The sequence below is a fragment of the Equus asinus genome, chromosome 7, assembly GCF_041296235.1.
Source record: "Equus asinus isolate D_3611 breed Donkey chromosome 7, EquAss-T2T_v2, whole genome shotgun sequence".
Classification (NCBI taxonomy): Eukaryota; Metazoa; Chordata; class Mammalia; order Perissodactyla; family Equidae; genus Equus; species Equus asinus.
The window spans coordinates 107451856-107474461 of record NC_091796.1 but is presented as its reverse complement, the minus strand read 5'-3'; the positions used below and the strand labels follow the sequence as shown (position 1 = coordinate 107474461).

Sequence of the window (22606 nt, the reverse complement as noted above, 5' to 3'; positions counted from 1 at the left end):
TGGGTATAGAATTCTAGGTTGGCATGTTTTTTGTGGGGTTTCTTTTGGTACTTTAAAGATGTTGCTCCAATGTCTTCTCATTTATATCATTTCCAGTGAGAAATTAGCTGTCATCTTTATCTTTGTTCCTCTGTAATGTTTTTTTGCCCTTTGGCTGTTTTTTTTCTTTTTAATTGCTGGTTTTGAGCAATTCAATTATGACGTGCCTTAGTGTACTTTTCTTTTCTCCTCATGTTTCTTGTGCTTGGGGTTCATTGAATTTCTTGGATTTGTGAGCTTATAGTTTTCATTGGAAACCAATTTCATTGGTTGGAAGTTTTTCAACCATTATTTTTTCAAATATTTTTTCTGTCCCTTCTTTTTCTCACTCTTCTCCTTTGGGGCTCCAATTAGCCATATATTGGGCCACTTGATATTGTCCCAAAGTTCACTGATGCTCTGTTTGTTTTTAAAAATTTTTTTTCTTACTGTTTTATTTTGGATCAGTTCTATCGCTGTGCCTTCAAATTCACTGATCTTTTCCTATGTAATGTCTCATCTGCTGTTAATCCCATACATATGTTTTTCATCTCAGAAATTGTAGTTTTCATCTCTGAAAGTTCTATTAGAGTTTTTAAAAATGTCTTTCATGATTCTATTAACTTTTTGAACATATGGAATACAGTTACAATAACTGTTTTAGTGTCCCTCTCTGATAATTCTAACATCTGTGTAAGTTCTGGGTTAGTTTCGATTCATTGATTATTCTCCTCGTTATGGCTTGTGTTTTCTTGCCTGTTTGAATGCCTGGTAACCTTTGATTAGAGACCAGACATTGTGATCTTACCTTTTTGGGTGCTGGATATTTTTGTGTTCCTGTAAATTTTCTTGAGCTTTGTTCTGGGATGCAATTAAATTACTCGGAAACAGTTTGATACTTTTGGGTCTTATTTGTATGATTTGTCAGGCAGACCTGGAGCAGTGCTCAGTGTAGAGCTAATTCCCACTCCAAGGTCACAACCTTCCTGAGGATTCTATCCAATGCTGGTGAATTATGAGTTTTTCTAGTCTGGCTGTTGGAAAACAACATTATTCTCAATCTGTGTGAGTACCAGGCACTATTTCCTCTAATCTTGTTGAATAGTTCTTTCCCGGGCCTTGGGTAGTTTCCTCCCACACAAGTGCTGGTCAGTATGCTGCTGGATACTGGGGGGCCTCTCTGCAGATCTCTAGAGTTCTCTCTCTGTGCAGCTCACTCCTTTACGGTACTCTGTCCTGAGTGTTCTAGCTGCCTTGGTCTCCCCAGACTGTCAGCTCTGCCTCCTCATCTCAGGAAGTCTGCTGGGCTCCACTTCAGTCCCCCTCCCTGACTGGGCAGTCAGAGAGATCACGTCTTTTGTTTATGGTGTCTCAGGGGTCACTGTCCTTTGTTGCCTGGCTCCCAGTGTCATGAAAAATTGTTGTTTCATGTATTTTGCCTATTTTCCTTTTTTTTTCTTCATTGTTTCAGGTAGGTGAGTAAATCTGGTCCCCATTACTCCACCTTGGTTGGAAGCATAAGTTAATTTGCATTTTAATGCCCATGAGATTGAGCATATTCTCATATATTTATTGATCTTCTGTTTCTTCTTCTGTATATCTTCAAGTTCATATTATTTGCCCATTTTTCTTTTGGATTACCTTCATTTGTTCTTTGTGATTTGAAAGGGCACTTTTGGGTGCAAATGGCAAGACCCTTTTTCACACTGGTTTAAAGAAAAAAGGAAATTTTATTGTTTTATGTCACCAAATCCCCTACCCCCTCTCTCTAACAGGGACTGTGGCTGTTGGTCTCAGGTCCCACCGTCACAACTTGTGCTGAAAAGCAAGGTCTGCAAATTACAGCTCTGCGGGCTAAATCCAGCCTGCCACCTGTCTTATGAATAAAGGTTTACTGGTGCACAGCCATGCTCATTTGTTTACTTACTGCATATGGCTGTTTTCATACTATAACAGCAGAAACAGAGACTATAGGACCCACAACACCTAAAATATTTATTATCTGGCCTTTTGCAGAAAAAATTTACCTGCCCCTGGCCTAAAGGAAAAGACAAGAAATTCTCTTTCCAGTTTTAGTATAAAACATCCTAAAGTTCTCTGATTGGCCTGGATGAGTCATATGACGACTCCTGATCAGGGGGATGGAGAGCTGACCAGGTGGCCCTGGGTGACATGTCCACCCCCTGTGACAGCCTCTCTAGGATCCCATGATCAGAGGAGAGCCAGAGCAGAGATTCATAAGGAATGGGGTTCAGGGGTGACAGGGTGCCAGGAAAACACAAGGACTTCCCAGCAAAGGGACAATGACCTGTGTCCAGTGTACATGTTGTAAATGAATGAGAACACTAAATTGAAATTTTAAGGGCCATCAAGAGATAACAGATGTGGAATTCTCAAATAAGCTGCCAGATCATCATATGTAGACTGTCATGGGAAATGCTTGGGAACCCATCCCACACCCTGGAATAAAAGGTGAGAGAGTGGGAGAGAGAGGATTTGATGACGTGGTCCGCCAGGGCACAGAGCGTGGGGGCACTCCTTCCTTCACCTGAAGCCTAGTGAGAGTGGCTTCGAAGGGATTCCTCAGAGAGCTTAAGACGTGGCCCTCCATTTGGGGGTACAGTGGCCTGGGAATGGACTCTTAGCTGGGAAAGACAGACTCACAAGCTGCTTTGGAGGCACAGCTGGGAGTGTGTTGCTATGTTGGGATCTGCCTGCTCCCGAAGGTTTGTCAGGGCAAGGGGTGCGAGACATGAGCTGCATGGATAGATGTGAGCTGCATAGATGGGTTATCTTAGGTCCTGTTCAGTGGTCCCCATAGATAGGCAGAGGGCACTTTTCTGCAGCCATCAGAAAAGTGACACATCTGCTCAGGAGAGGGAGAAGCAGGGAACTGCTGAGGAGTCCACAAATGTCCCCAGGAGGGAAGGGGTCAGTTTACACTCTGCCAGACCAGAGGTGAGACTGTAGCCCTCACCAACACCTCTCCCTCCTCCCTGGCAGCAGCCACAGGTGGGTGGAAGGAGGGTGAGGTCAGCTGAGAGAGGCCGGGGAAGGAACAAGGAAGACACCCCTGTCCCCAGTGTTCATCTCAGAACTTAAAGGGCCTGTGTCGGGCATGAGGAGAAGATTTAAAGTTAAGTTCAGAGGTTTCCCTCAATAGACCCAGACAGTCTAATTTCTGAACTGAGATATTGTTTGTGGCTTGAAGTTATTGTGTTATGCATGTTTCGGGGTGCTGGGGATAAGGCTAGGCTTAGTCCAGCTTGCTGTGTTGCAAAGACCAGAAACCCACTGGAGTCAGCCCAAGAAGGAATTTATTGTAAGGAGGCTGTTATGGGCTGAACATTTGTTTCCCCAAAATTCTTATACTGAAATCCTAACTCACAACATCATGTATTTGGAGGTGGGGCCTTTGGGGGGTGATTAGATCATGAGAGTTGAGCCCTCACAAAACAGATTATTGCTTCACAAGAGACCAGAGAGCTACCTCTTTCCGCTGCATGAGAATACGGCAAGACAGCCCTCTAACAGGAGTAGGGCCCTCACTCAGAACCTGACCATGCTGGCACCCTGCTCTCAGACTTCCAGCCTCCAGAAAATAAATATTTTAGGCGCTGTGGACCCTTTAGTCTCTGCCTCTGCTGTTATAGTATGAAAACAGCCATATGCAGTAAGTAAACAAATGAGCATGGCTGTGCGCCAGTAAACCTTTATTCATAAGACAAGTGGCAGGCTGGATTTGGCCCGCAGAGCTGTAGTTTGCCGACCTTGCTTTTCAGCACAAGTTGTGACGGTGGGACCTGAGACCAACAGCCACAGTCCCTGTTAGAGAGAGGGGGTAGGGGATTTGGTGACATAAAACAATAAAATTTCCTTTTTTCTTTAAACCAATGTGAAAAAAGGGTAAAGACAGGGCTAGAAGGCTGAACAGGGCCAGGCCATGTCTGCTGGGCCTGGAGATGCCAGAATATACTGTCCAAATGGGGACACTGTGGGAATGAAGGACATGGTTATACTTACACAGAGACAAAGACAAAAAAACAGAGACTGTCCCAGACAAATTCAGATGTCTGATCCTCCTACTTAAAAGCCAAGGTAAGGAATTTGGTCTTTATCCTAAACCAGTAGGAAATCTTTAGTTTTGAGTTAGGTGATCTGTTCAGCCTTTTTTTCTTTAAAACTTTTTAATTGAGGTATCATACACATATAGTAAAGTGCACAAATATTTAGAGTACAGTTTGAATAATTTTATATATGTATAGACTCATGTAACAAGATGGGTCTAGTCAAGATACAGAATGTTCCTAGCTCCCCAGTTCATAATTCCCGAAAAGTAACCAACACTCTGATCTCTAACACCAAAGATTGTTTTTTTGGGGCTGGCCCCGTGGCCGAGTGGTTGAGTTTGCCCGGACCGCTGCAGGCGGCCCAGTGTTTCGTTGGTTCGAATCCTGGGCGCAGACATGGCACTGCTCATCAGACCATGCTGAGGCGGCGTCCCACATGCGACAACTAGAGGGACCCAGGACTAAGAATATACAACTATGTACTGGGGGGCTTTGGGGAGAAAAAGGAAAAAAAATTAAAAAAAGATCGTTTTTGCCTGCTTTTTATAAATTAAGGTACAATATATACAGACAGTGACATCACTACTCTAAGTGTACAGTTTGAAGAATGCTACTTACGTGTACTCCTGCATAACCACCACCCAAATCAGATTATAGAACATTTCTAGCAGCCCGAAGTCTCCCTCCTACCCTTCTCCAGTCAATACCTCCTCCACAGAGGTAGCACTATTATTTCTATCTCCATAGATTAGTTTTGCCACGGTCACTAAAACTGCTTTAATTTCCCGCCTTCAAACCTCCATCTGTCCGCTCAACTCTACTCGTTGCCCCGCCCCGGCTCCTGCTGGAACTCCCTTCCTCCTCCCCTTCCCGGGCTTTCACGGCCCTGCACCGGCTCCTAGCCCTCTCCCACCCGCATGGCCTCAGCGACCTCCCCGAGTTCCAAGCCGCCCCTCCTGTCCTGACACCAAAGGTTTGTCTGGGTGGGAATGTTCTCCATCATCCTCCTTCCCCAGCCACCGAAACTCAACAATCTCAGCGCAAGTGGTGACTCGCTAGGCAGACCGAGCCTGGAGGCTGACAGCGGGCGGCTTCTACTAAACTGCCGCCCCCAGGCGTTCATTTGCGGGGAGCGGTAAGCAGGACAGTGGAATCTGACGCGGCCACTGAGCGGGCTGCACGGATTCGCCGGCGCTGGGTGGCCCGCTGGGTCGCCCTCTCCAGCAGCCCTCAGCCCTGTCCCGGCCTCAGCCTCCCGTCCGTCCAGTCAGAGGTGGGCCCGCGTTTTCGAAGGCCGCTCCGAACTCGGACAAGCCCCGGTTTTAAAACAGTCCGTCACGCAGCCGAGGCCGGCAAAGCTCCGCCTCCGGGGCGGCTCTCGACGCCCACCTCGGCTCGTCGGCCCCGAGGTCTCAGGCACGCAAGGGCCCGCGGCAGCTGCTCCGAGCCCCGGGGCCCCTTTCAGGAGCGGGGATGTGCGCGCGGACCAGCGCGGGCAGAGCACCCAGATGCCCGGTCCAAGAAGCGCTCGCGCACGCCGCCCGGGCGCCCTCTGCGCACGCGCGGGCTCGCAATCTCGGCGGCGCACTGGCTCCTCGCTCGCCCCACCCCTCCAGGCCCCGCCCCCGCCGGGCGTCGCTCCCCTCCGACCCCGCCCGCCCCGGCCTTCCCAGCATCCCGGTCTCCCTACGGCAAGCGGCGAGGTCCGATCCCGCCGGGAGCCTGGAGCCGGGAGCGCGGGGGCGGGGCGGCGCGCTGAGGTCAGCGCGGCGGCGGCCGGCCCCGCGGTGGTTGGTTGCGCCCGCGCTGGCCGCGCCCTGGTTGGCTGCGGGCCGCGGGGCTGGGCCGCCGGGTCGGGGCTGGGGTCGGGGCTCGGGCGCCGGCCGGGCTTGCGCAGCGCTCGACTCCGCGCCGCTCCAGGTCGGCGGCGGGCGGTGGACGGCGGGGAGGGCGCGGCCGCGGGCGGGGCTGAGGGGCGCGCGGCGGGGGCGAGCGAGGGCGGGCCGCGCCAGGCGGGGAGGGCGGCGGCGCCGAGGGGAGGAGACCGGCCCATGGACCCGCGGGGCCCGGCGCCCCAGACGCTGCGCCGCCGGGACCGAGCCCAAGATGTCGGCCTAGGCCCGGGCGCGACGAAGCGGACGAGGCGCTGCCGGGGCTCGCGGCCGCCGGGCCCCCGAGGGCTGGCCCTGACAGACTAGCCAAGCGGGCGGCGAGAGGCCGGCGCATTCGGAGCGGGCCGCGCGGCACCATGTCGGCCAAGGTGCGGCTCAAGAAGCTGGAGCAGCTGCTCCTCCACGGGCCCTGGCGCAACGAGAGCGCCCTGAGCGTGGAGACGCTGCTCGACGTGCTCGTCTGCCTGTACACCGAGTGCAGCCACTCGGCCCTGCGCCGCGACAAGTATGTGGCCGAGTTCCTCGAGTGGGGTAAGTGCGCGCGGGGCGCGGGCCTGACCCTCAGCCCCTCCGACTCCCGCCCGGGCTTGCCGTCCTCCCCACCCTGCCCTTTTCTCCTCCTCCTTCCTGCCCTCAGGCCGCCGCTCATCCCGCCTAGTCACTGCTCCCAGACCCGCCGCCCCATCCCTCTCCGGCTGCTCCTTGCGCCCTCGTCCCTTCGAGGCTCTTGGTCCCTCCCTGCCCTCCTCCTCGGCCCTGGCATATCCGCGTTCGCTCGTCCCGCCCTCTCATCCTGCCCCTTGGAGCCACATCCTCCGTTCCCACCCCCCCCCCCCCCCCCCCCCCCCCCGCCGGGCCATCGCCCCGGCCGCTTCCTAGATCCACCCTCCGAGTCTGGATATCATTTCCTGCAGCGCTCCCTGGGATATCCGCCCGCGCCCCCACCCCCACCCCCGCACCTCGCTTTGGGGTCCAGAGTCGGCGCGAGTTCCTTCCCCCCTACACGCTCTGCTGGCTTGTGGGGGCAGCCGCGTGTGCTTTTTGCGTCTACCTACCCCACCGCCCCATGGCCCCCAATCTTGGTGCATCTCCTGGGAGCCCAGCTCTAACGGCCCCTCCTAGGTGACAGCCTGTCTGCAACACCGTTGCGTCCAGGGTCTGAACACCTCCCTCACTGTAGCACCTCCAAGGGAATTTTAAGATTAAGAGCCTTGTTTTGAATGTGCCATGCAAAAGCAAATTGATTGTTTTTCAGCGTGATTGTCCCAGACCCATGTAACGTTTAGGGAGGAGCTGGAGCTGTCACTATATGGAAGTCCCTTAAAAACTTTCTTCATCTGATGTTTGCATGCCTTCTCTAGTTAATTCAAAGACCTGTAACACTATAATCATTGATCAACTAACTTATGTTTTATTAGGACAAAAATTTGATTAAGCCATTTAATGATCATTAGAATCCTGAGGACAGCTGCAAGTGTAAAGTGAAACCGTCTTACTTTCTCTCCCCCTAACACGGGCATCCTGTCAAGACCCTCAGACTCACCTAAAATGACTAAATAGGAAGATGTAATGCTTATGTTCAGGGTTCAGGCCAAACCTATGAAAATTTTACTCTCAGGTCATTTGTGTCGTTAGACTAGGACTGTGCAGTTTGAACCAGTAATTTCTAATATTTGGGGCTGATAAAGTTGATATTTACATGAAGAAACCAATGTATTACATAGTGAGGCCTCCTACTATGCCACAATGATAACTAGAATTTGGAATTTTGTTTACAGAGTAAAACTTAAATTGTGATATTCTCTAGAGGGCTTCTGTCTTTTGCTCTTTAGTGAGATGTTAACACACGTCTTGTGAGACCAGCAGTAGAAGGAGCCCCAGACCCCCAGGACAGCCTGTTGTGCTTTATTTTGCACGGGAGCACCATTCCTGGTTACATGTAGTATCAGTAAAATAAGAGTCTTGGCTTTCTAGGGTCCTTTATTAACGACATGATTTCCGAGTGAATAATTAACTCACTTCACAGTTGCTTTGAAAACGAGGTCTTTGGTGCCTGTTACACCCCAGCCTTCTGGATGTTGTATTTGCCATTCCTTTCTGAGCATTTGATCTTGAAATCCAGACAGTTCCACCATCAGGTTCAACTCGGTGCTCAGTATGTGAGTAAAAGCGTGATGCTGGAGGAAGCAGAGGGAAGGTTGGGTTAGCTGGTAAGATGTGGTCCAGCCTGGGAACTGCGCAGCGCCTCAGCAGGGGTTAGTCTGAAGGCTGCGCCCTCTGTGGACCAGTGGTCCTTGTGTAGCCCCCTCACCACCAGACAGTACCAGCCACTCTGAACTGGTGGGTTTCAATGGAGGAAGTTCTCAGCATGTGTAGAGGTCTTGTTTTATGAGATTTGACCTTTCCATATCTGAACAGAAGCTGGGTGCTATAATATAGAAATATTTTGAAAATTGGATTTTGGCTCTTTGGAAATTATCATTACAAATAAATTATGTTATCCTAAGAACTCAGTTTGCTTAGAAGTGTCAACTTTAAATTGCAGAGAAAAATGGACTTAAATTTAAGATAGCATTTTAATTATTAACGTAGTTTAGAAGTAGTATTTGATCTCATGTGTGTTAACCTATGCACCATTGTAACTCTACAGTGGTGTGTTACTAGTTAAGATATGTGTGCAATCATTATTTAGTGTTATTTGGAATGCCTAGTTATTGTTATTGGAAGACAAAGAATGCAAATGGAATTGTTTGTGGAGCGTTATTAGGTCCCCTGACTTTCAAGTGGAGTTTCTTCTGCTCAGGAAAACTGCCCGGGAAACATATATATAGGCTATCAGCCTGTGGACTGTTGAGTTTTTGGATTCACTCTCTGCATGGTTTGAAACCTCTGAAGTATTTATTGCGTCCTGTCATGCAGAGGGCCAACCTCTCCCCACCTTCCAAATCTTACTAGGTGTCTAATGACAGCTGTGTAGAATTCTTGAAACTTAATGAAGAAAAATGCCTGATTCAGTTCAGATTTTGAGACTTATTGGGGACTCTTTGATGAAATTTGCAAAGTATAGGTAATAAAACTTTTAAGTTTTAAAAGAAGGCTGTTTCTGGGGCGAGCCTGGTGGCATAGTGGTTAAGTTCATGTGCTCTGCTTTGGTGGCTCAGGGTTTGCAGGTTTTGATCCCAGGTGCAGACCTAGTACTGCTCATCAGGCCATGCTGTGGCAGTGTCCCACATAAAATAGAGGAAGGTCAGCACAGAGGTTAGCTGAGTGACAATCTTCCTCACCAAAAAAAAAAAAAAGGAAAGAAAGAAAGAAAAGACTGTTTCTCGTCCTTATTTTCTTATTTTCACTTGGTTGGATGGGACAAGAGCCATCCTAGCCTTCATTGTAAGTTTTTGTCTTTAATTTTCCCTTGATTATGTTTATAGTTTGATTGGTTTCCTCTGTGAAATCCCAGACCTTAATTAAAAGTTGGAAATATCCTGCTTTGCATGTGTATTTCTCTAAGCTATTTTTTAATGCAAATTTGATACCATTTGAAGCAGAGCATATGAAACTCTTTGAAATTTCTGCAAGTAAACAGCAACAAGTATGGACAACTAAATGAGGTGAAGTTGTTGTCTTTCACCTTTCATAAAAATACTTGTACATGTTTTAAATATTTTTTTCATGGTTTAAATATAATGGCTGGTGTTACATTTGGACGGAGCTGATGTTTGCAGTCCCAGCTTGTTGACATTGGATAGACCAGTGGCCCTCTGCTTTGGCCCGGCATGGCCTGCAGACCAGTTGGCAGGGCTCATGCTCGCTGCTGGTGTAGGCGTGCCTCCTGGAGGCAGACCTGAGTGTGGGCTTCCTGAGTCCCAGTCCGGGCCATCGTCTCTCATGACGCATATTTCCTCTGTAAGGAATAGAATTAGTCTTTCTAGCCCTCTGATTAATTTCCTCATTTGTGATTTTTTTCTTAGGAATGTAGCAGTACCTTCTCAGAGTTCTCTTTCATCCATGTGAATTCCTGTAACTTTCAGCATGGGGATGCTGGCCCTAGGTGTGAGTGGGATGACTACCAAATTTAATAATTTCAGGCTTAACTGTTCTTGCCAAACATCGCAGATACATTTTAATCCTAATGGTTTGTCCAGATAGAATGTTCGCATAACATGGGAAGACTTTTTTAAATAACATTTAAGAAACAAGGTCTTCTGAATAATAAGCTCTAAATTGTAGGGAAATATTGAAATTGCATAATAAAATTAGGTTAACATAATTTAGATTTGTAAATAGTTATTTGAAATGCATAGTAATACTGACTACATGGCATGTGATGGGACAGTTGAAACCATTAAACATTAACAAGCCAGTCTTACCTTTTCTCTCCTAAAACCTGCTCCATTGACTGTTGGCCTTTGAAGTGAACAGCAGTGTCTGTGTTAAATCTAGACTTTCAATAAATGAAATTGGAGTGGAGTGTTCACAGTTGAAAATCTGTATGAGCTACCTGAAAAAGTTTGTGACGTACAGTGGATTGCTGTTTAAGCAAAATACTTGAATGTACGTAAGGTGAAAAAACCCCAAATACGGCAGAGTTGACAGGCAGCTCCTCTTGCCTTTGCTCTGCCTCATCTGCAGAGCCTGATGCCCTTAGAAATCTGTGTGCACTGATGTCAGTGATGCTAGATAAACATGTGAGCCAACAGGACTGTTAATTCCAAACTATATTAAGTGCAGCAAAACTATTGAATGCTTTTCTTGGTAAAGAGGCAAAAAATATTTTTGAGACTAATAAAGTAAAAGGATCTTGCTGGAGGAGACCAAATATAGATTTTTACCCTTTTTTTGTCAAAAAGATAAAGGATATTTTGAAAGAATTTAAAAAACCACGCAAAAACCCTGTAATCACACTACCCTAACCCCCATCACATAACTCCTTTTAGTCACTGTCCCGAGTTTAAGTTTGATTCTCGGATTTTTAGAATATCCCAGAATGACACTATGTTAAGGTTATGTTAACTTTGTGGGAAGCTCACACAATGCTCTCCACCTAATGAAAATGAGAGGAAAATACACTTTCCTTATGTTTAAAATCACAAGTATTTTGACAGTGTAGACTATATATGGACTTAAAATCTACTGGAGAAACAACTTCTGTAAAACAAACCAACAAAGATAGGTACTATGCCATAGAGGTCCCACTTTATGATTTTAAACAATCTGTGTTGTGTATTCGGTTTTTGGTCAGTTTTATTGACTGGTAGATAGCTGGCAACAAAATTGTTTTTAGATTAAAATTTTGCAAAAAGGATCAATTATATGGTAGGAGACTTTGGATTTTGTTACCCTTAGGAAAGAATTAGAAATTCAAAGAGAAATTTGAATTGAATCATAAATTTCAGTCAAATTCTATCCTTGTATGGGAGCTTCTTTCAAGACATATGGAACTTATTTTTCTAAGGTGACTCCTACTGTTGTTGGGATGATGATGATTCCTCTAGCCTCCAAAATCAGTCTTGGGTTTGCAAACTGTTAGGAATTTGAGAGATCACATGATTTGCCCTCCACCCCCATCCCCACTCTCCCCTGGGTAAACCAGGCTCTGGACATTTTGCTAGATCATTTCTGAGCAAGCAACCCTCTAGCCAGGGCTTCTCTCCTTCACTGGACCGTTGTAGTCAACCTTGGGCCATCTTGCTGGCACCTGCTTTGAAGTATCTGTTTTATTTTAGCCTTTTCTTTCCATTCCTGTTATCACTGGCATAGCCAAAGCTCTCAAACCTGCAGACCTAAATAAATGTCTTTCTCACTTGAAGATTTAAACACCACTGCCAGATCAGCCTTAACACTGCTTTTCATTTTATCAGTCCCCCTTTCAAAAACTTCTTCAATGACTTCATATTCTGTTGTCTTTAATAAATCAGATCTGAAATCCATGGTCCAGTGTTAGAATTTAAAATTGACCTTACACATCTAATCTTAGTTTTAGAAGTCAAGATTAACAGCATTTCTGACCATAGCCTATGGGGTGATTTTCTTTAAATATAATTTTACCTTTATTAAAGTAGTTCGTTTACTTAGTTTGAGAAGTCAAGCAGTACTGCAGAGTTGTAATGCACAACAGTCATCCCTCTACCTGCCTGCCCCACTCCGGGTTCTAACTTCCATAAGCAACCACTTTTAACCCCTCTGTTTCTGCTTAGAATCATCTGTCTTAGGATCACATTCAGCTGCCACTAACAGAGAACCAAATAGCAGTGAATTAAACAAAATCAAGGTCATTTCTCTCTCATGTGAAATTGGAATGTCAGCAGTCTAGGGCTAGTAAACAGCTCATTCCAAGAAGTTTTCAGGGACCTGGGCCCCTTCCTGCTCTGTCTACTCCTGATGGTGGCCATCCCATCCACATTCCAGGCAGCAGGGGGAAGATGTTATATTACTATGGAAGAGGGGAAGAATCTTGGATATTGGTGGTTATTTATTTAGCAATTCCTGCCTCAAATTTCGTGTTTCTATATAGTGCACTTGTACTGTTCATTTCTGATTTTTGTATTTTAGACATTATCTGTTGACTTCTTACCGCAGAAGAGAAGGCTATAGAACTTTTACATCTTTTCTTCCCCGCCCCCAACTGCCCAAAACACACACCCCCAGTTCTCTCCTTTTTTCCAAATATGGTTATGTAATAATTTTTGTTTAAATTGATATTCAGTGTTTATGTTGTTATCATTCAGTAAATATCTTAGCTAAGCCACATAGGATGTAGTTAATTCCCTGTCTTTAAGACAGGGAATTATTTTTGTGTTTTTATTGGAGTGCGTTATTTTTTCTTTCCTTTAGCTTGGATGCAAACTTTACAGCCGTGAGTTGAGTCCCATGTTTTAAATAGAACACCTCAGGCCAGTCAGACTCCTCGAGTAATCTAATGTTTTCATCCCTTGCAGGGCCTTTGATTTGCCTCTTGAGTCAGGGCCGTTTGTTCTCTGGGCGTGTTACTTAGTAGTCATCTGGGGTTTCTCGTCATTCCTTATGGGAATTCTTTTTGCTTCTCTCCTCTGTTGAATTCCCCTTTCTGAATTCCATGTCTTTCTCCTTTTGGTGGAGTGTATCTTATAGCGGCTTCCTGACAAAGAATTTGTCAGAGATAAACTTTTTGAGACCTAGCCTGTCTGGAAATCTCATTTCTTCCCTCACAGTTGAATGACAGTTTGCCTTGGTATTGAATGCCAGGTTAGAAATCATTTTTTCTCAGAAGTTTGAAAGCTTTACTCCATTGCTGTCTACCCTCCATTGTTGGTAATGAGGAGCCTGCGACCATTGTGATCTCCAAGATTTTGTGTGACTTAGTTTATCTCTGGGAGCTTTCAGGTTCTTCTGTTTATCCCTGCTGTTTCTTGGTGGGTCTTTTTGGTGGGGACACTTGGGTCCTTCAGCTCTGGGAAGCTTTTCTGTATTGTTTCTGGATAATCTCTTCTCGGATTTCTCTGTTCTGTTCTTCTTGATCTCCTATTATTCAGGTGTTGGATCTTCTGCTTATTTCCTTTTCTCCTACTTTTTTCCATTTACTTATCTTTTTGTTCTTATTTTTCTGGGAGAGGTCCTTGACTTTATCTTCTGGTTCTTACATTGAATTTTTATTTCTGACATTATATCTTTCATTTCTAAGTGTTTTTTCTTCTCAGCATCCTTTTTATAACATTGTGTTTTTGTTTCATGAAGGCAGTACATTTTTTTAAGCATTTCATTTTGCTTATTAATTTTTTATTGATTTATGTGCACACATTTGTTATATAGACATTTTCTTTTGTTTCCTGTTTTGTCTCTCTTTTTTCTAAGTCCGTTTCTCCTCTTTCCCACTTTGGTTTTTGCTTCGACATCAGAAGCCTTTCTCCAAATGTCTGGCAGTTATTGACTGTCTTTTTGTAATTATTAGTAGGCTGATTGGAAACTCCCTGTGTGCGTGGACAAACTTTAAATGTTGAGTCTCACCATTAGGAAATAGGACAGGGACCTTGTCAATTTGAGGGACACGCCAGAAGTTGCTAAAGTGATTCTCTGGGACCTGTTTCCCCAGAGAGGGGTTTCTAGTCTCCTGCCTGGGTGGTGGGGAATAGTGTGGTATATGCCTAGCTGCCAGCTTTCTGGCGAGGTGGGGCGAGGTGCAGGAGAGCTGATGGGCTGGGGGTGGAGGTGGGAGGAGATCTGGGGTGTAACTGCTTCTCCTGTAGACTTGAAGCCAGTCCTGTTTTCTGTCTGTCACCCTTGAGGCCTTCGGAGAATCTGGTGCTGCTGATGATTCCTGAGTTGCCTTTCCCCTACTGCACATGCAGTTAACCTACAGGTTTTTGCTAAATTGGATGTTAAATAAATTAAATATCACTTGTCCATTTGTTTTTCCTACTGTGCCCAATTATGCTGACATTTCTAGTCTGCTGTCATCTCCTGTCATTCATTCAGCAAGTCTCTTTTAAGGACTTAAGATGTGCCAGCACTGCAGTGGTGAACAAAACAAAATTCCTCTTCTCCCACAGCTCTCCTGTTATCCTTGAGGCTAAATGCCCTTGTATTCGTATGCCATCATCTTCTTAAGGCTTCCAGATGACACAGAGGTAACGTGGGTGTTCTCTACACTGTAGTTACCTTAAAGGCACCCTTGTTTCCACCTCTGTATGAAGTCAGAGTGTAGAGTTACCATTTTCTTTGATTTGGATGTATTGCCCCTTCTATTCTTATACTTACTCATTTATCAGAAAGCTTCCCCCTAAGGAGAAACGGGAGTAAGGGAGGGCAAGTTTTTCTCTAGTAACTGCACAGCTCTGGAAGAGAGAGAAGGGAGAAAGTATGGAAGAAGGGGAAATTACATGACGGGTGTGTTGAAAGCAGAAAAAATGGGTGCCTGGGAAGTGTCTGCTTCGTCAGGTGGCTGGAGAGCGGCCCTCCAGGGTGGGTATGGGTTGAAGCAGGGCTGTGCCTGGGGAGCTGTGCATCGTGGAGAGGTTTGTGATTGGGGGTTTGTGACTGAGGGACTGTCTGTATAAACTTTGTGTCTCTTGACATGGAACTGATCTTTTTAACTCCAAAGCTTTTGGTATGTAGGAAGAAAGCACTAATTGAAAATAAAGAGCAGAATAAGAAATGTTCTTGCCCTTCATAATTTTCCAAAAACGTAAGTAACAGACAGAAATAGAATCCAAAGGTAAATAGACCTCCCTTACCATGACACCCAAATAACATTTTAAGGTTGTTGCTCTGTTGTACTTGACCCTTGTTCATGTGAAGGACTTGAATTGAAATCATTGAATTTCTCTCATTTTGTTTAAAAAATTTAAATCAAGGGGCTGAATTTATTTTTTTAGCTTATATGGTATTTTAAACTTGAAATAGCATTTGCATTCATTCTTCGCTTTTGGGAAGATGTTGATTTCATAATTAATGTGTATGCAGCAATCCTTGAAAAATAATTTTGCAGCTGTGTCACAAATGGATTTATTTCTTTTTTAACCTTAAATATTTGAAATCAGATTGCTGAAAAGTTTTTAAGTGGATTAACAAATCAACTTGCTGATGTACCTTTAAAATGAATCTGGGAAAATGTTGATGAAGCACTGCTTTCAAGTGTTTAGCATATATTGTCTAACTAGCAGCAAAGTGGGAAATTATTGGGAATGCTCTATTTCTCATTTCTCCCGTTAATTAAGGTATCAGAATGGCATTTATATTAGACTGTATTAGGACAAGAAATGTTTCTCAAAACATCAGGCATTATTTTGCTTTTATGTAACCAAGGTGATAAGCCTAGATATATTTCCTTCTCCAAATATTTAATTATTTTTCTTAAAAGCAAGATTTATGTTTAAGAAGTTTTGATAATTCTTGTGCAATAACATGTTAAGGGGGTTATTGAACAAGAATCGATGTCAGTCAGCAATATGAGAGAAACTTGAATTACACAGCTAATTCTAAACTAAATAAAATAAACTGATTAGGTTTATTATAGTGGAAAAGAAAGGTTTCTCTGCTATTTACAACTACCAGATGATTTCTTTTCTTTCTTTTTTTGGAGGGTAGCAGGTTTATTGAGATATAGTCCACAAACAATTTACCTGTTTAAATTGTACAATCCAGTAGTTTTAGTATATTCATAGAGATGTGCAACCGTCTCCACTATTTAATTCCAGAACATTTTCATCATGTCAAACAGAAACCCTGTATCTTTTAGCTTTCACCCCCAACTCCCTCCTCCCCCCCCCCAGTCCTAAGCAACCACTAATCTGGTGTCATTATATAGTTGCCTATTCTGGACATTTTCTATAAATGGAATCATATAATAGGTGGTCTTTTGTGACTGGATTCTTTTCACTTAGCATGATGATTTCAAGGTTCTACCTGTATTTCATTTCTTTTTATTCCAAATAACATTTTGTTTTATGGATAGTCCACATTTTGTTTATCCATTCATCAGTTGATGGACATTTGGGTTTCTACCTTTTGACTATTATGAATAATGCTACTATGAAGATTAATGTACAAGTTTTTGTATGGACATGTGCTTTTTTTTAAAATAAAAGATTCTTTTTTTTTTTTTTTAAGATTGGCACCTGTGCTAACATCTGTTGCCAGTTTTTTTTTCTTCTTCTACCCAAAGCCCCCAAGTGCATAGTTTTATATTCTAGTTGCAGGTCCTACTAGTTGAGCTATGTGGGATGCTGCCTCAGTGTGGCCTGATGAGCAGTGCTAGGTCTGCACCGAGGATCCAAACCAGCAAAACCCTGGGCCAATGAAGCAGAGTGCACAGACTTAACCACTCAACCATGGGGCCGGCCTCTGGACATGTTTTCATTTCTCTTGGGTGTATACCTGGGAGTGGAGTTGTTGGTCATTCAGAAACTCTGCTTAGCATTTTGAGAAACTGTTAGATTATTTTCCATAGTGACTATACCAGTTTACATTCTCATCAGCAGCATATCAGGGTTCCAATTTCTCCACATCCTTGCCTACACTTATTATTTGTCGTTTTTATTCTAGCTATCCTAGTGGGTGTGAAGTAGTATCTTGTGGTTTTGATTGGCTTTTCCCTAAAGACTAATGATCTTGAGCATCTTTTCTTGTGTTTATTGGCTATTTGTATATCTTCTTTGGAGAAATAAATGTCTCTTCAGGTCTTTTGCCCATTTTTAAATTGTGTTGCTTGTCTTTTTGTTTTTGAGTTATAAGAGTTCTTTATATATTTGAATACGAATCCTTCATCAGATGTATGACTTACAAATATTTTCTCCTATACTATGGGTTATCATTTCACTTTCTTGATGGTTTCCTTTGAAGCACAAAAGTTTTTACTTTTGCTGAAGTCCAATTTAACTTTTCTTTTGTTGCTTTTTGTGTCATATCTAAGAATCCATTGCCAAATCCACAGTCACAAAGATTTATACTTACGTTTTCTTCTAAGAGTTTAATAGTTTTCGCTCTTACATTTAGGTCTTTGATCCATTTTGAGTCAGTTTTTGTATATTGTGTGAGATGGGGGTCTGTATCCATTCTTTTACTTGTGAGTATCCTCTTTTCCCAGCACCATTTGTTGAAGAAACTATTTTTTCCCCATTGAGTAGTCTTGGCATCCTTATTACAATCAATTGACCATAAATGTATGGGTTTATTTCTGGGCTCTCAGTTTTGTCCTGTTGATATATATGCCTATCCTTATGCCAGTACCATACTATCTTGATGACCGTTGCTTTGTAATAAGTTTTGAGTTCAGGAAGTGTAAGTCCTCCAACTCTTCTTTTTCAAGATTATTTTGGCTATTCTGGGTTACTTGAATTTTCATATGAGTTTTAGGATCAGCTTGTCATTTCTATAAAGAAGCCATCTGGGATTCTGATAGGGATTGCATTGAATCTGTAGATCAATTTGTGGGGTATTGCCATCTTAACAATGTTGAGTCTTCCTCCCCATGAACACAATATGTCTTTCCGTGTATTTAGATATTTTAAATTAAAAAATATATATTTTGTAGTTTTCAGAGTTTAACCTGTTAGTTTTTACTTTTTTATTGGTGGTAAGTATATATGACAAAATCTGTCATTTTAACTTCTTAAAGTGGATTCCTTAGGATTTTTATATATAAATCATGTCACTTGCAAATAGAGAGAGTTTTGCTCTTTTTCAATTTGTATGTTGTTTCTTTTTGTTGCCTAATTGCCCTGGCTAGAATCCAATACAATGTGGAATAAAAGTGTCGAGAGTGGACCTTCTTGTCTTATTCCTAATCTTAGGGAGACAGCATCCAAGTCTTTCACCATTAAGTATGCTGTTAGCTGTGAGTTTTCATAGATGCTCTTTATCAGGTTAAGAAAGTTCCTTCTATTCCTAGTTTGTTGAGTGTTTTTGTCATAAAAGGGTGTTGGATTTTGTCAACTGCTTTTTCTGTGTCTGTTGAGATAACTATGTGGCTTTTGTTTCTTATTCTATTGATATGGTGTGTTATGTTAATTGATTTTTGTATGTTGAACCAACCTTACATTCCTGGGATAAATCTCACTTGGTCATGGTGTACAATTCTTTTTCTGTGTTGCTGGATTTGGTTTGCTAGTACTTTGTTGAGGATTTTTGCGTCTATATTCATAAGTGATATTACTCTGTGGTGTTTTTTTTCCTTTTATGTCTTTATCTGGTTTTGGTATCAGGCTAACTTTGGCCTTATAGAATGAGTTAGGAAGTGTTCTCTTTTCTATTTTTTTGAGAGTTTGTGAAAAATTAGTATTAATTCTCTAAATACTTGATAGAATTCAGCTGTGAAGGCATCTGGGCTTTTCTTTGTGGTTAGTTTTTTCCTTACTAATTCAATCTCTGTGCTTGTTGTAGATTTTCTCTTTCTCCTTGAGTCAATTTTGTAGTTTTTCTCTTTTTAGGAATTTGTCCATTTCATCTAGGTTAATTTGTTGGCATATAGTTGTTCATAGTATTTCTTAATAATCTTGTTATTTCTATAAGATCTGCAGTAATGTCCCCTCTTTCATTTCAGTTCTAGCAATTTGAGTCTCTTTTTTCCTTGACCAACCTTAAAAATAGTTAAAATGGCAAATTTTATATTTTTCTCACAATAAAAAAGTAATGGCAAGTAAAAGTAATTGAGATCCATCCATGTTGTTGAGTGTAATTGCCCTTAGTTGTTTCTTGTTGCTGTGTAGTGGTCCACTGTATTCACGTACCACAGTTTATCCATTCGCTCTGGATGGACATCTGCGTAGTCCAGTTTTGGGCTGTTAATGAAGAGTACTACTACCTGAAATTGCTTTTGTTGTTAAAATTCTTCAGAGAGAATTAATGATTTCTCTGAATCAAGAACATCTACCATATCATTAGTAGTTTTTCTTGAAAAATTCCTCTCCGGACACTTCTTGAGTTAGTCTTCCTTAACTTCAAATTCTGTAGTAGTTTGTGGAGGGTGGTCACAGATTCTCCAAATCACAGTTCTTTGTGATTTAGGATTCCCCTTCATACCTGGTATTAAAAATATCAGAACATAAATCACAGAAATTACATTAAGCCAGTACTATTTTTATTTTAAATAGTTTTAGTTATAAAAATAATGTGTGCTCATGATTTGATAAATTTAAACAATACGGAAGGAGTATGCCATAGAAAGTAAAGGTCTTTTTCCCCCTAGTTGTGTTATGTTCTTTTACTTTTTAAATTTCAGAGCATATTCTAGACTTTCTGTTAAAATTGGATATCGATTTGGAAGACTTTTTGATGTCAAAATACATTTCTATTCATAGTCACTTTAAGATTTTCATGAGAAATTAATGTTGAAATATTATTGCATATATCAAGAGGATTGTGATTTTTGTCTTTGATAGACTATTAATTATTATTATTTATATTAATGTATATAATGCTATTGAATTATTCATGCATTCTCATGGTAAAGCACACTTAGCCATGGCGTTTTATTCTCTATCTGCACAGTTGAGCCTGTTGTATTCATGTTTTGTTAATTTGTAATTTATATTCCCAATTGAAGGATAGTCTGTAGTTAGTCTGTGGTTTTAACTTTTGTATGTTATCTTTGGAATATATTGGTATCAGGATTATAGAGTTTGATGAAAAATTGTGAAGCTTCCAGTCTTGTGTTCAAGAATATTTTACAGGGTGAAGTTTTATAGTATTTATGTACAAAACTGAATACAGTGAATACAGTGTCCTTTAGTGGGGGATGGTCTTAGACAACTGTCAAACTTAGTATTCTGTTGGATTTTCTGTCTTTTTTGGTTGATTTATAATTAACATTCTCTAAGAAACACGACTTTATCAGTAATTTCTGGTTTATTAACATGGAATTGTATATAAAATAATTAATTTCCTTTATAGTTGTGGCTACATTTTTAAATTATTTTCACTCAAATTAATTAGGGAAATTATCAATTTTATGTTGTCAAAATTTATAGCATTTATGTTCTGTGATATAATGAAGTCTCCCCTTTTTTTGTCTAAGTTGGTTTTAAGAATTGGAAACTAATAAATAGCATTTTTATGACTATGGTTGCATAACTGTTACTCACTGTAAGACCAAGTCACTGGACCCAGAGAGACGGCGCCAGTCCTGTGCCTTGAGCAGGAGCGTCATCAGGTTTCAGTACTGAAGAGCTCCTTTTACTTTCTCCTGACTTCCTCTGCTGCTTCTGGCTCACATTCAGCTGCTACTGTTTATGTCCACATCACTCTTTCTTGGACTGTTTTTTTGATGATTTGCTAGAGTCTTTTCATGGCAGGGGGATGTGTATCTGTTACACATATTCACATGTATAATATGTCTGTATTTATAAACTTATTCCCCCATATAGGGATCAAAGGTGATAATCTTTCCAAGTTATTGAATGTCTAAAAATGTCTCATTGTGCCCTCATTTTGCTGATAGTTTGACCAAGTATGGAATTCTAGGGTGGTAATACCTCCTTCTTGAAGAAGACATTGGTTCATGGTCATGATGGGCTGGTGGGTAGTAGGTGAATATAAGTTCCTGTTTTTCTAAGGATAACTAATTAGAATTTTTTAGTTTTCTTCTCCTGATTTGTCTGTTTCCTCAGGGTCAGTTCTTTGTTCACCTTAAAATTTTTCTTTCTAATGATTTATTCCTTCAAAGACAAGTAGTCCTTGGATGTCCATTTATCATGGATTATTTAGAAAACCTCCCTGAAGTTAATCTAGAATTACTGGTTGTCCTATTGAATGGTGGGATTTTTGAGTACTGCTAGATCCTCAGTTGACCAAATTTTATATTTTTTCTTCCTCAGTAATATTTTCATAACAATTGGTTTATAATATAAATACAACTTCATTTAATTTTAAGAATAAACACTTTAAAAATCCATCCATTCTCAGTTAATATCCGCTTCACGGCACCACCTACATCCTTTTCTGGGGAAATGGTCTATTTCCCTGCCACGGTAATTCTTGTTGTTGATTGTATTGCAAGTTTAATGCTGCTTAAAATATTACATTTATTATCTGAGAAAAATATTCTCCAGTAAAATGAACTTTACGTGTTTTTTTAAAATAAAGTTTGGAGAAATTTAACTGATGTTTTTCATTTTCCCTAAAGTGTTGTCCAGCCCCACGTTGGAAAGGGAGTCTTTAGGTAAACATTTAGCAATGAGAGTATTGAGATAGTCCTTTGAAAATAGAGTTCAAAGTACTCCTGCCCTGGTATTAATCAGGTTCATGTTATTTATCTGTTATGCTGAATACTGAAACCATTAGTCGTGTCAGCTTTGCACAGTTTGTACAGAATTTTTGGCAGCTCATAAAACTGTTTTATGAGCCAGAAGGAATGCCAGCAATAAAACAAACGAACTCATAACAAATAAACTGGGCATGTAGCTGATTTTCATGCCTGGATATGTGTCCATTGAGGAAAACTTTGCGGTTTATGGCAAGAGCTTGTAGCAGTATGGATTCAGTCTTCCTGGTTTGAGTATTTGTGAAAGGAAACTCACTTTTCAAAAATTTGTAGCCTAGTATAGACCATGTCGTGCCTTCAGCTGTCCTCCATTTAGATATAATGAAGTAGTAGATGACCTCATATATGAAAATGTCATTGTTCCTTTTTTTGAGTGGCTTGAATTTTCCTATGTTGATATTCTTTATTTTTGTAACCAATATTAATAAAAGTGATAGCATTTGATAATATTTCCTACTCCAAATTTTTAATATTTTTTGTAGGAAATTTCAAACACCTTAAAAAATGGAATAACAAGCCCCCGTTCCAATCACCCAGCCCCAACAGTTGTCAGATCATGGTCAGTCAGTCTTCATTTTTATCCAACCTATGTCCACAAAGGATTATTTTGAAGCAAATCTGTCATCTCATTTATAAGTATTTCTATATATACCTCAAGAAGATAGGGCTTTCTTACAAAATATAGCCATAATAACATTACGACATTGAAAAAATAACAGTAATTTCTCAGTACTGTTAAATACTCAGTCATGGTTTAAATTTCCTCTTGTTTTCAGTCGATTTGTTCTATAGGAGCCATAGTAAAGTCTGCACATGGCATGTAGATTGTATATCTCTTTAATTCTCTTTTAATCTATAGGCTCCCTCTCCCTCCTTTTCCCCTCATTTTCAATTTA

General features: G+C 41.8%; 1 protein-coding gene across 4 annotated transcripts in view; it reads left to right on the top strand.

Annotated features, from left to right (window-relative positions):
- The first annotated feature begins 6063 nt into the window (after positions 1-6063).
- The window catches only part of CDC42BPB (CDC42 binding protein kinase beta), a 132992-nt gene continuing 116449 nt past the window's right edge, over positions 6064-22606 (top strand). For 3 of the 4 annotated variants that reach the window (XR_006530441.2, XR_011504814.1, XM_044774357.2), the window contains exon 1: positions 6135-6511. Coding sequence is in view for 2 of the 4 variants with exons in the window: in XM_044774357.2 (XP_044630292.1) it covers positions 6337-6511 (175 nt within the window). In the remaining 2 variants the exon portion in view is untranslated. Of the gene's footprint in view, positions 6512-22606 lie in introns of all 4 variants that reach the window. The other variant, XM_070514354.1, reaches the window with a different exon arrangement.